Genomic DNA, 14,592 nt, shown 5'->3' on the forward strand with positions numbered 1-14,592 from the left:
ATGACCGTAAACTTCACTGGTCAAAATAATATGTGCTAGGATATGTGTAGCAATGCTTAGATCTGGAGAAATGAACCTATCTTATAAAAGGAAAAGCACAGAATTTTTCTTAAAAAAAAAAAATCAAGTATTTTTGCAAGTATTTTTGTCCTTCTGAGAATTTTTTAAGCCTTCTGGGAGATTGGCACCATATACTAACTTGTTGCCCATGAGGATTTTGTTTTCCTTCATTTCACTTTCCCTGTGTTATGAACTACTGCTTTTATTGCAGAATCTTGGCAGTCATCTACTTCTAGCAGCTTTTGCTGCACTGTAATAAGGGATTTTCCCTAAGGGATACCACTTTCAGCTGGTTAATATTTTCTCAAGAGTTGTTTATATAGGGAGACTAGAAAAGTACTTGTTCCTAAATGCTGTAAAGATCAGTTGGAGAGCAAATCAAAGTGTTTCAAGACCCTTTCAGCAGGCTTCATATGCTGTTCACATGATTTATTTCTCTTTGTTTCTAATCAACAGGCAGGAAAGAGGAGCCATAATTTCAGCTAATAATTACTACATTATCCTAATGTGCCCAAGAAGTTGGTACATATTAAAATAACCTTTGTAGCACTTGCTCCAAGTTCTTGATATTTGTATGCAAGAAGGTTGCTAAGAGATGAGTTCATAGTATCTTCTTCAGGAAAAAAGTTTATATGATGTCTTTGCACATAAGAGGGATGTAATTTCAGGAAGAAGGGGATGACATTACCTTAGTTACTGTGGAATAAGAGAGTCAAGTTATTTAAGGTCTACCCAGGACAAGAAATTTAATTACAAAATTCTAGACAACTTCAAATTCACACAGTACAGTAAGAATTCAAAGGTATCAGAAGTAGGGCAGAACATAGTGATATATTAGCCTTTTCATTCTCTTGTAAAACAGATAATTTACATTTCCATAAACAAAGATAAGGTATTAAAATGTCAGTATTAATTTCCTAAATTCCATTCACTTCTGTTTCCTCTGTTGGTGGATCTTAATGGATGAATCTGATTTCAGTGTCCCCACCAGAATGTGCACCACCTGCCAAACAGAAAAGTCACATCCCTTCTTTAGTTTGGCTACACAGTTTTCTTTGCTGCCCACTCTTGTACTCATAAACTCCAGACAGCTATTTGAAACAGTTTGTAAAATATTAGGATCCTTCTACTTTCAGGATATTTAACTACTGGTGATATAAATCGTTGAGCTTTAATCCTTCCCCAGGCAAAGTACAGCGGGTCATTTCTACTTAGTCTTTTCCACTGCTCAGAAAAGCCTTTGATAGCACATCTTGATCAATATGTGCCATTTTAAAGATGAAACCATGTATTTTCCAAGGCTATATAGGACAAATGACTGCATACATTTATTCTTTGTTTTTCTGTGTTTCTAGGCAGCATGCTGTGGACAAAATATACATTGGGGATTCACATTTATCTTTCTTCCATTCATTCATGATGTAAGGCACTTACTGTCCACTCTGTTATTTCTAAGATATCAGAACTGTAGTAAGAGAACACAGCATAAATCTGCATATATTCAGTTTGGTCTCTTGGGTAGCACTGCCATTTGTTTTATATCCCTTTAATTAAAACTGTCATTGCTGGGATTCTTTTTTTAATCTGCAAGGTTTTGTACAAGGTAAATATTCATGATTTAAAAAAAGGAGTGGGGAGAGAGAGACAGTCCCATCACTTGCATTTAATCACACTAAACAAGCTCTTTAGACAATTTGTTCTGAAATTCCTCTAATTAGAGCTCGCCCTCCAGGTAATGCTCTGATCTGATTTACCAGTGAGTATAAATTAGGGACATTATGTAATTAGCTCTAAGACCACAAATAGAAGGAACAGCTGGGTGGCTCAGAGGGGAAGCAAATAAACAGCTCCCATCTGATTTCTTAATAAAAAATTATAATAAAAGTCCCTTCTTGTAGATACAGTCATCAGTGACTGCTTTTCTAGCCTTATGTACAAAGGGATCCTATATTTGAATTTTCACTGAGAGATGGCATTTGGCATTCTTCATTAACCTGGCACTTCTTCAGACACTGACACTCTGTGAAGAGTAGCTGGAGATTCATATCACAGAGGAACCATCTTATTCAGGAGAGATTAATATTTTAGGTAACTGGCAAGAATATCTTCATGCTTTAGCAATGATTTTGTCATCCATATCCCATGAGTAATGCATAAAGCCAGCTCCTGACTTCTCTGCAATTTCTGCCTTCATTTTGTCTCCTGCCTATCTCTAACCTGAAGTGTTACCCTGTCACCTGGGAAAAGATTTAAAGAGCAGCCTAGTTCCAATGTCCCCACCCGAATTTTAAGGTATAATAAAATATAGACTGCAAAAATATTGGCTTAAAATATTTTATTTTCTTCCTTTCCTGACATTAACAGCAGTAATCCACAAAAGCCTCATTCATGACTTGTCTGAATTTTGCTTTTCCTGAGGATGGTGACAACATCTCTAAAATTTTCATAAAACAATCAAATTTTAAAAATACCTAATATCTTGATTTTTCGGCTTTCAAGTGTTGCTTACTTCACTGCAATGAATGCAATATAGTCTTGATAAATGCATCACAATTCCCAGAAATAGTTACAGGACATAAGCTAGGATGTAACAGTTCCCTCCACCTTTTCTTACCAAATAAAAAAAGGTTTTGAATTGAAAGAGGTGCAAAACTTGATCTGAAAGAGATCACTGGGTAAACTGGCTGATAGGGTCTCAGTATATTTTTTCTGGCCTTTCTTCTCACTGTTTGCCATTTGATCTTTGAGAATGACCACAGGTCAGAACTGTACCCATGTACTACTCAGCTGTACTGAGATGAACACTGTTGCAGTTCCCAAGTGGAGTGCCCTCCTCACACAGCAATCCCTACAAGGTTTTTGCCCTTGTGGATGGAAGATATAATATCAAAGCATGGCTTTCTCACATTTCCTGTTCCACAGGTAGTGATGGTTAGAATGAGAGAAAACTCAAAGGGGAAATATTGAAGCTGCACTATTGTATGCTATATTTAGTAATCTATAGGGTTTTTTATATGCTTTGTCGTATAACATACTTAAAGAAAAAAATCAATTAATCATGACACCAGAATATTCTTGCAGTATTTTTCACAGATGGTTACATAGCCGTCACTACTCCTTGTGCCTCCCTAATCCACAGACACTTCAACTAAGGTGACTAATTAAAAGGCATAACCCCTAAATTCTCTACCCAGCCAAATGGGGATTTAATCCTTAGGCAGCATCTCACTCACCAATTTAAAATCATATGTGAGGATTTACTCAGTGGTTAAATAACTATAATGATGTATCAGATGATACAATAAACTATGGGAAGAAAAGTGTTTGGCTAAATAACCTATGTAAGAGGAAATATTCACTGCTTCTATCTATCAACAAATATTTCTGAATTCTAAATTAGACCTCAGGCCCCTAATAGATGCAATTATTCCCCTCCTTGTCACTGTGTATTTTCTCCCTTAAAAAAATAAAATCTTTATGTGAGGAGGAAATAGGCAGAGCTTCTCTCTCATGCATTACGTGGTGCAGTTGACTCAGGTTAGGGAATGTGATTTGCCATTACTATTGCACTCTGTCCTAGAACCCAGAAATTCCTTGTGCTACTCATAAGCTGCTTAAGTTTATGCATGACTTGTGCTAAAGCTTCGAGTCCCAAGAGAAATTTCCCATTACAGCATTTCCATACAAAACAGAAAAATTATTCTAAATTTTACCAAATCTTTTTTTTCCACTAGGTATGCTATTTAGCATTTATAGCAAATCACTTTGGAAAAACATTGTCAGGAAACTAGCAAGTAAGCCATGGGGTATGTTATATTACACATCATCATAACACTGAGGGCATGTATCGTGCTCTGAATATTTGACTCTGCAGCAAATGTCACTGATAGAACATTTTCTGTGTGTATTTATCACACCTAAATATTAGATCCACTCACTGGAAAAAAAAGTACTGTGTTTACATGTATAAATATATGCATACCTGTATGTATGTGCGTGATATATATCCAAATCTCTTACCAACTTCTCTAAATATTCTAGGATTTGAAGGAGAGTATGGAGTTTTTTCCCAGTTCAAAGCAAATCATATAGCCCTCTTGACAACAGGCTATTTTCTCTACCTTCTACTCAAGTCATCAATATCTGGTAGATACATTCATTTTAAAAATACTCCTTTGGTGGAGTGGAGATTGCAATGCTCTCTGCCCTGCTTAGGTTTAATTTTGATTTTTTTTTTTTTCAACTGGATCTTAGCCAAGAAAGCATTCATTCAAGCCATCAAATGAGAACCTTACATTTTTACTTCATTTGAATCAGTCTTCTTCTTGCTTTTTCCCCCACTTTTTTATATACTTGAAGAGCATGTTCATTTCACATTAAAAATGCTTCACTTAAATAAGTGAATGATTCATTTCTCTATTTTTTGAATTACAAAGACTCACTCTCATCAGTATACAATAAATATAAACCAGCACTCCTCTTGCTCAAAAAACAAGAGAACAATCTATTGCAAAGATCAGAAAGACAAACAGATGCCAGTTTTCCACAGAAAAATATATGTTTTTGAGTGATCAGTTAACCTCCTCTACCCCAGTTTTTGTAACGATTGGTTAGTACTATTCCTTTTCTTGACCACCAGTTTTTGATTCCTTTTTTGGCTTTTATTTATCAGACTTCTAATACAAACTACCTGCATGAAGAGAATTTTGCTATTTTTAGGTTCATAGAACTTAAAGTTGTTCAAAAATATTCAGATATGGATATGAATAAAATATATACAGATAAAGCCTTGAAGTTTCTAGAGAACACAAGTGACTCCTTGCCTTAATTTCTTTAAGCATCAGTCAGTATTTGTGAGTTCTGACTTAAACGTCCTGTTTGATTCTTTATCAAAGGCTCCAAAAATGAAGAAAATAAATTAAAATTAAGATATTTTGCGCCTTATTTCAAAAAACAATTACTACAAAATTCAGCTTGAACGGAAGCATCATTTTTGTGTTTAATCTAAATCAGATTTTGAACTCTTTCCAATGCTGGTAAGACTCAAAGGAAGCTATGGAGATGTTCATCACAGAACACCTATGCTTCATACAGCTGTGCTGCACATCTGATTTTTGAAAAAATCCAGTGTCCTTTCAATGAATGGGTTGAGACCTGAGCTGACCTCAGAGTGCCCTTAGAAAAGGCCAGTCTGAAATAAAGCAAATTTAAAGACAGTTTCTTTCTGGGACATACAGAATCATATTCAAGCCTGAGAGAATCTTGTTTAAAAACAATGATTTTGTTAGAAAAATCTTCATTATAATAAGATTTGCCTACAACTAAGGGAACTGGCTTTCATAATTTTTTTTTTTACATTTTTACCCTAGGGATATCTCCTTAGGGTATCATTTCAAAAAGAAAACATGACAGGAGTCTTCTAATTGTGGAAGTTAAGTAAATACTGCTTAGATATGAATAATTTTATTCATAATCATGTTGGCCTCCACAATTTATGCCATATATTTCAGAAATTTTACTGCACAGTCATTTGAATTTCAATAAAATAAGTGGGTCTGCACATGTAGCTTTCATTAATTATTGTATAGAATAACAAAATAGCATTCTGGGAGTTGGTAATCATCCTGAAATATCAACCACGTGCTTTAGCACATCATGAAGAGTAAAGTCACACCAGTGATTGATTATGTGTCTACACAAAAAGAATTCAATCGGCAGTAATCAAGGGTAAGTACCTAAAAAATGAAAATTTTACTTTAATTACTATCTTATATGCACCAGTTGCTGACAAAGAAAGAGCTACAGCACCATTTAAATAGTAAAAGCTTCACTTGCATTCATTATATCAAGGACTATAAAAACCTAAACTTGTTATTCTGGATCTGCAGACAATTGTAGCTCTTCTTTTTAGTGAGATCTCACACCCAAAGAATTAATGTCCAGCTTGTGAACTTGAGCTTCAGTGAGGAGGAAAAAAACCAGGAAATATCTTATTTTGTTTGATAGAATTAAGAATCTACAAATTTTCTGAAGGTGTGTTTTTAATTCTGTCTCTATGTGAGGAATAGTGAGTAACAGCAAGGTCATAATGAACACACCATTGGCTTTTTATTTCTTTTTAACTAGGCAAATATATATTTATATACTTATACTATGTAGATTTACAGTAAGGAACTATAAATTATTCCACACTACTACAGTGATGTTATAGAATTGAATAAGCAATATACCCATGGATATTTGGGATACATTAATTCCTTACTACATATGAATTATAGCAATATATTCATCAAACGACTAATAAAACATCAGGTATTCTGCAACTATTTTATAAAAATCTATTAAAAACTTTTAGAGTGTTTTGAAAAAGGTTTTACCATTTTTATTTTTCTTCAGCTATTAAGATACACTACTAATATCACATAAAGGATACTTTTGAGATGAGATATAAAAAAAAGACAGAAAAAATGAGAAGAAAAATATTTTAGAAACTTTAGAAGTAACTTATTGTACCTCAGTGTTGCTGTTTATGCAAAGTCCTTCTAGTACCAAAGAAGTAATCATTTTTGTTCTCAGAAAAATATTTCACTGCCAGTACTTACAATGGGAAACTTGCTCTGCTAGGAAAGTAAGATTTGCTGGATAGAAAAATAAATTGTTTGATAGACGCAAATGCAGTAAAAAAAATAATTTCAGTGTTATAAAAATAACTTTTATTGTACTGAATAGCGATTTTTCAACTGATGAGATCTCTTTTTTGTTACGAGATTAATAACACCTGTGAAATGTTCCAATTAAGTAATGCTTTAAAATGCAGGCATTTGTTTGCATAAAATAAATCATTCGGAAGTGTAAAGGTATCTGAAAGTTGATTTAATCTTGATTCAGCACGTATTCTGAGTAGGACTCCAGATCTTAACAAATTAATAATAATAGTATTTTTTAAAATCCAAAAATCTAGAAACGTAAGCTTTGAATAAAATTTTATTATTTGAATGTCATAAGATAAAGGGCTGGATTTCTTTCTTTGTTTTCACCTCCCCCACAAAGTGTTATGAACAGTGACTTCTAGTTCATGTCTTCAATCAAACAATCCCTTCATATTGTGAGTCAATGTATGAAATTATCAGGTATGATAATGGTATTGGAATTTCTAGCTCTGATAAAAATTGTATTTGAAAACTAAGCTGATAATTGGTAAGTATAAAATTAAATTAGTCTTTAAAAAATAGTTTTGAATTTTAGAAGAACATAATTTCACTTGTACAGTTAACTTATTAGCTGCCCTGGTTAAAATGAATTTCCATTATCAACATCATCAGCATGAAATAATGTATGTTTTTGTTTAATAACCTGTGTAAAAGTTAATATTTCTTCTTGCAAGCTGGAAAGACATTCTCTGAATATATGTTTTTCCAAGAATATATTACAGGATTATCTTTTTTGCCTCTGTAGAAACTTCCATTTCTACTCCTAGAAGATATTAAGATATGCACCTAAAAGATTTACTGATAGTGGGTGATAGAAATCTGCATGAGGGACACAGGTCTGTGTGCCTAGAGTAACTCTTCCCTTGATCCTTTCCCCTTCTCTATATGCACAAAAGGAACTGAAACCTAGCTCTCCTTATTTTCATATGTCCTCTTAATAAAACTCCCAGGCCCTGCCTATGCAAACAAATGGCAATAGATCAAATGTGACAAGAACCATGGAAATTCAGTTACCACAATGTGAACTTCTGGCTTAAAGCAGAGTAAACTGCTAACATGGTGAATATAGAGATTAGAATTTTAATCTCCTTGATGTAACCATATCTTTAAGGAATTTTTAAAAATGAAACATTTTTCGTGGGTTCTAATGTTGGTTCTCAAATAAAAGTGTGGGTATGAATTATCATTTGCATAATATGCATGAATCGAATCCAAAAACATGTTCTTTTTATGTTACTGATCCAAGTATTTTAATTATAAACAAAACACCTACGTATTTTCACCAAGTCCCCTTAAAATGCTATCTCAAGGGATATATTTTCCTGCATACTCTCTTATAATAATACATATACCAAAAGCAATATAAAAATGGAGAGAAATGTCAGCAGTGCAGAACAGGTCTTAATTCATACCTCATTTATATCTTTACTACTCAGAGAGCTAAATTATGAAGAAATACTGCTGAGAAATTTGGTGTTCATTGAAATGTATCCTTGAATCCGATCCTCTCTATGAGTTTCTTCATAAACACACAGTACACAAAATTCATGCTATTAACTAGGGAATTAATTTTAGTGCTGGGAAGTCAGTATTCTTTTCCACTTAAAAACTTAAGATGATTAAAAAAACCACATAAGATCATTAGTTTGAAGTTAAGTATCAAAGTGTTAACAAAAAATCCATCACAAATGTTTGATTTCAGCTGAATACCAGAGATAACATCTAAAAGGCAAAAAATAGACCAAAAAAACCACAATCCAAAACAAAACAAAAAGCTTCAGGAATTAAATATATTGCTTTTAGTTATAAGAATTTTAGAATAACATGTAGCTCTATTCTTGAAATCTGAGACCAGAACTAGAAAAAGAAAACACACACAAAATCGTAATTATAGATAACCTTTTACTGCATATTCTCTGCAGTGAATCCACAAATAAAATAATGAAAAGTTATTTGGGAAAGAGATGTTATCTACATGTGATGTCTTACAATGACTGTGGCACCTGTCTTGATCTCATGTAGTCTGACAGAAGAGAAACTCTCTTCATTGACCCTCACCATTGTCTTTACAAGACACTTCTATTGCCATGTAAGAGCAAACGCTCTTATTTGAGCTCAGCAAGCTTATTTTGGTTCACAAAGAACACTACACCAACTACCTAGTCAAGACAAAGCTAAGTTATATCATGCTTCCACCTTTGAATTTCAACCTTTCAATAACAGAACTACACAGGCATAAAAAAGCAATTAACTCTGGTTTTGACAACGGGCACAAAGCTGTTGTGATTGCACAAATTCTATGATGAAATGAGTCTCAGGTCATTCCAAGTGAATAGCAGGGTTCAATCAACCCTTTTTGCTTTAAAAGGTAATTCAGTTAGTTGCACACTTTGGCTAAACTTCCTTCGGCGTATATGATGTCAGAACTTAAATTTAGAAAGCTCCTCTATGATATAAAAAGATGGTAGCTATCCCAAACATGATGAATGATGACCCTTCATAATACGGAAATAATAATTTAAAAAATCTCATAGAAACATCACATTGGGGAAAAAAAAAATTAGTGAGTAATTATTCACAAATGGCTCAGAGATTTAAATCAAAGGAGTTTAGCTTCTTAGTTAAATTTTAGTTGATTTAGCCAAAGCTTATGAATACACTAGGAAGGGGAAATACCTCTACTGAGAATTTTCATCAGAAATAATCTAAAGATAAAATGTAAAACCTTACTGAATTAATTCAATTACCTAAACAAAGTAAAACATATTTAGGAAATGTTCAAGTCAAAAGAAGAAGCAGAAAGAATCCATAACACATGTTTAGATATTATAGTGGCAATACTTCAGAATGACACAAAAGAATGAATTATCAATGTAAATATGATAGATATACATATGCACATTTTAATGCTGCTTAATATATATCCTCAACCCTCTGAATTGATCTGTCATTGCTGTAAAAGGCACACTATTATACCAGGAATGTGAATGTCACTTAACAGAGATAAAAACCCTATTTTTCCTTTAATTTGTATTGCAAATAAGTTCAGGCTATGACTTATATGCATCTCTGTCCTTACAGAAGTTATTTGGCAGGGTCCTCCAAAATTATTCTGTAGTTCTGCCAGAGAAATTGAAGCAAGATAGTGATTCATCTTACATGTTTACTCTAAAGGTTTAAATTCCATAGGCTTCATAAGATTTTTTCCCAGAGATGTTTTGAAAAATTTTATGACTTCTACCAACAGCTTTCTGATAATATTGTACATGATAATATTTTTGAGTAGAGATCGAATCTTAGCCATGAAGTGATTGAAGAAATACTTTATTTATATACACAATTAAAAGACCCATTCTTAGCCAAAGACATTATTTTCTTTATACCTGTCACTGAGTGAATTTTGGAAATGCTTCTGTACACAAAATGGTGTCAGGCTTTCATTTAAAGTTTATTGATTTGTGAAAGCTTGCAAAAACTTGTACCTCACAGAGGTGTGAAAAGCCTTTAACTGATGTAATGGCTATAGTTTGATGTTTCCCTCAAATTTCTGCTTTTAAAACAAGCAGTGCTGACTAAAGAAATGTTCTGAACAGATGTTTGTAACTGAAGTGATATTGGTATTACTGCAGCTTATAATACAGGACGTCTCTTAACTTATTTAAGAAAGTATATTATTCAGGAGCCAGTATTTATTGACAATATTTATGTCCAACTTACAATAAGGGCCTTTATAGCACTGTATGTTTCGGTAAGTTCATAGTTCAGTAATACATGGGTAAGCCTTCCCAACTGAATGAATTCTCTGTTTGCCTTCTGATAATTTCTTCCTTGTTAAATAAGCTGAACAAACTGTGTGCAAGTATAATAAAACAGATAAGACTCTTCAGAAAAGGAGCTGCTACCTGCTCTAAATCAAGGACAATTTTTTGGAACCATTTTTTTATTTGATTGGTTGGTGTTGGAGGGAGAGTTTTTATTGTGAGCATTCATACAAATCTGCAAATAAATCATTTAGTTCTTCAAAGTATCATCAGAAATAAACTAGATAATAAACTCGTAGATAATTATACCAGCTTTTTAACATTTCCAGTGTCTAAACAAAAAGCACAGTCCAGATGTCCCTGAGGCACAGGTCCTTTACTAAAAATTTATTATGTAGCAAGAGAGGAAATATGATCCAATGGATATATATAAGACACACTGGTTTAGAGCCACGCCCTTTTATAACCTTTCTCTGATGTTACAAGGTGACTTTACCTCACGCTGAGGAAGAGCTTAATGTGGATATTCCAAACTTTCGACTTCCAAACTTGTTTGAATTTGCAAAGCTTAATTATGTACCTGCAAAGAATAGATCAGATGTTTATGTATTTTTCAGAGAATCATAAAATGGTTTGGGTTGGAAGGAACCTTAGAGATCATCTAGTTCCACCTCCTCTACCATGAACAGGGACAATTTCCACCAGACTAGGTGGCTCAAAGCCCCCTCCAACTTGGCCTTTAGCACTGTGTGGGATGGGGCATCCACAGCTTCTCTGGGAAACCTTTTCCAGTGCCTCACCACCCTCACAGTAAAGAATTTCCTCCTAATGACTAAAATAAACCTACTGTCTTTCAGTTTGAAGTCATTGCCTCTCGTCCTATCACTAAATGCCCTTGTAAAATGTCCCTCTCCAGCTTTCTCGTGGGCCCCCTTATCTCAAAGGCTGCTATAAGATCCTCCTGGAGATTTTCTTCAGCCTGAACAGTCTCAGCTCTCTCAGCCTGTCCTCATTAGAGGTGCTCCAGCTCTCTGCTCACCTTCATAGCCCTCTTCGGGACTTGCTTCAACATATCCATGACCTTTTCGTGTGTGAGGCACCAGAGGTGGATGCAGCACTGCAGGTGGGGTCTCAGCAGAGCAGAGCAGAGCAGAGGCACAGAATGCCTTTCCTCTCTCTGCTGCCACGCTGCTTTGGATGCAGCCAGGGACACAGCTGGCTCTCCGGGCTGTGAGCAACATTGCCAAGTCAAGGTGAGGTTCTCATTCACCAGCACACTCAAGACCTCCTCAGGATGTTCTCAATCTATTCTCTGACCAGCCTGTATTTGTGCTTGGGATCACCCTGACACATCTTGCACTTGGCCTTGTTGGACTTTATGAGGTTCACACAGGCCCACCTCTCAAGCCTGAGAGGGTTCCTGATGAAGCCATGCTGGCTGTCACTATTCACCTCATTTTCTATCCACATAAATTCGAGGGGGATCTGCTCCATGATCTTGTTAAGCACTGAGGTGAGTGTGACTGGCCTATACATCTTTAGGCCTTCCTTATTTTTTTTCTCAAAAGTGTGAGTTATGTTTCCTCTTTTCCAGTTGATGGAAACGTCACCAGACTGCAAGGACTTCTCAAACATGCAGATAGTGGCTTTGCCACTTCCTCTGCCAGTTCTCTCAGGACCCTCAGATGCATGTTATCAGGTTCCAAGGATTTATACATCTCCAGGTTCCTTGGATGGTCTCAGAACTGATCCCCTCCTACAGCAGATGGTCCTTCATTGTCCCAGTCCTTTGTTTTGCCTTCTGCAACTTGGGCAGCACTGTAGGAAGACTTACTGGTGAAGACTGAGGCCAAAAACTTGTTGAGCACCTCAGCCTTCTCCCTCTTCTGGGTAACCAGGTCTCCCATCTTCTTTTGAGAGGGCCTATTTCTCCCTAGTCTTTTTATCACCAGCAAACATATAGAACTTTTTTCTTTTTATTACCCTTGATGTTCCAGCCCAGATTTAATTCTATCAGAGCTTTAGCTTTCCTAAACTGATATTTAGATAATCTCTGTATTCCTGTTGGACTACCTGTCATTGCTTCCACCTCCTGTAAGTTTTCAAATTTTGGGGAATTAAAGTGAAATTAACAATAGCTACTTTGTTGAGCAGAGTAGGAAGTAGTGATGCTGGGGAAAGGAGACTATTTAAAACCTGGTATTTTCCCTTCCTTTGGGTTTCTAATGACAGCATTAAACACCACTGGATTCGCAGCCTGGATTGATGTTCAATGTTATGTGTGACATACATGTGTCAAAACCAGCCAAACCTGCCAGTAGATGCCCAAATAAGAATAAACTAGAGACGTGCTCTGAGACAGCTTCAGCACAGTGACATCCAGCTCTGGCAGGACAATTGCATTCTTAACTTACAAATTTGCAGCATATATAAATGAAAATTCATTCTTATAAACCTCAGGAGTCTAGTCAGAAGCCTATTCACCCTTTTCTCCCTCTGTGAGGGTATTTCATTAACTGCTAAAAGGCAATTCAGGCCTTCAGCAAGCTGACAGACTGAGAGCTCATCTCCAATTTAATGTGCTGTTAGGAAGCTAAAATCCACATTTGCTCTTTAATGCCTACAGTTAGGTAGGATAGCTCCTCTAGGTGTGTAAAGACTTACCTAACAAATGCTTTTGTGCAGATGTCATGAGTGACTTCCTCATACTTATACAGAGGTTCAATATACAATAACTCTTCTTCTTCTGCTATCCCCCAAGCAGCCGCTGGCACTAAAATTTCTGTTGCCTAATTTGCTAGGGTCTGGAAGAGCTAGGTGAAATAGAAAAATGATGGATATTAAGTCAGTCTCAAAACTGATCAATGGAAATCAAACCCACTCCAAATACAGGCATATCAAAATGAAAGAAAAACCTGTCCATATTTCTTTCTTAGTCACAAATGATAGCAGCAGAAAAAGTCTTATGCTTTGTATGTCTTCAGTTTAGACAGGTGTAGCTCTTGCTCTTAATAACCTCACTTATGTAGGAACTTTCTTCCCAGGGTTCACAACATAATAGAGAACCCAGATTTAATAAAATATTTATAGAACTCTATTAAAATAAGCAGCACTCTTTGCTCAGAAATCTCAGGTACTTTCCATTCTGCTTCACTTCTGGTAAAGCTATTAGAGAAGAGTAGCCAGAAGAGTATCACCTCATTCCAGAGATAGGGTGGGAGCAGAGCTGGTGATGGGGAGTTGGAGGCCTCCCAGAGCAGCCTCCTGCCTTGGAACCAGAGAAGAGAAGGGGCCCTGGGAAGGTGTGAGATCATCCAGAGGACAGTGGCTGATGTGGACTCTGCAGCAGGACCAAGCATGGCTGAGATTGGAGTACTGGAGTATTCCCTGGTCTCTTCCTCTGGACTCTGCTGAAGCAGTATATGCTGAAAAGAGAGATGGCAGGCCAATAATGTTAATCATTATTATTCTAAAAGCCCATCTGCTTTTTTTTTTTTTTTTTTTTTTTTTTAAACATATTTTTTACACAGATTCAGTGAAAAGAATGCATATAGTACCATTTTTCAGAAATTACCATAGAGGAAGAAAAATAAACAGGTATGCTATTTCAAATCCATATAGTTGCTAGGTTTGAATATATAAATCAAAGTCTGAAGCTGATTAGAAATGAGACATTAATGATTTCTATTTGGATTGTAACAACATTAGTTTAGTATCTTCCTTTTATAAGGTGAGTTAAATCCTCTATACAAATTGAAAAGAGATGTATTATCTTTAAAATAAAGTTAATAAAATGACAGATAGAATAACTTCCTTGGTGCCTTTGAGGCTTGATACAGTCCATAACACTGTGGTATAGACAAGCTACACTAAAAAATTCCAGGAAGCCCATAAAAATAAAATTTGAACTGTCACTATCCCAAAACACTGTGATGACAGTGCAGGGCAACCCCTTGCAGCCTCTTGTATATGTCCCTGAAATTGTGACAAGAAGCTGTGCAGTCACAGGATATAGCAGCACACAATTCCATGACAAAAGTAGAACTTGGAAGCCAAAAAAG

The 14,592-nt window shown here is 35.4% G+C and overlaps 1 protein-coding gene across 4 annotated transcripts in view; it reads right to left on the bottom strand.

The window, feature by feature from the left end:
- Positions 1-14,592, bottom strand: part of LOC148223390 (uncharacterized) — a 165,728-nt gene that overhangs the window by 74,253 nt on the left and 76,883 nt on the right. For 3 of the 4 annotated variants that reach the window (XM_088167442.1, XM_088167443.1, XM_088167444.1), the window contains exon 2: positions 13,196-13,956. In XM_088167442.1, coding sequence (XP_088023568.1) covers positions 13,196-13,238 — 43 coding nt within the window. In that variant the 5' untranslated portion in view covers positions 13,239-13,956. The remainder of the gene's footprint in view (positions 1-13,195; positions 13,957-14,592) is intronic. The other variant, XM_088167445.1, reaches the window with a different exon arrangement.

The sequence above is a fragment of the Sturnus vulgaris genome, chromosome 6 (assembly GCF_052056855.1).
Source record: "Sturnus vulgaris isolate bStuVul1 chromosome 6, bStuVul1.hap1, whole genome shotgun sequence".
Taxonomy (NCBI): domain Eukaryota; kingdom Metazoa; phylum Chordata; class Aves; order Passeriformes; family Sturnidae; genus Sturnus; species Sturnus vulgaris.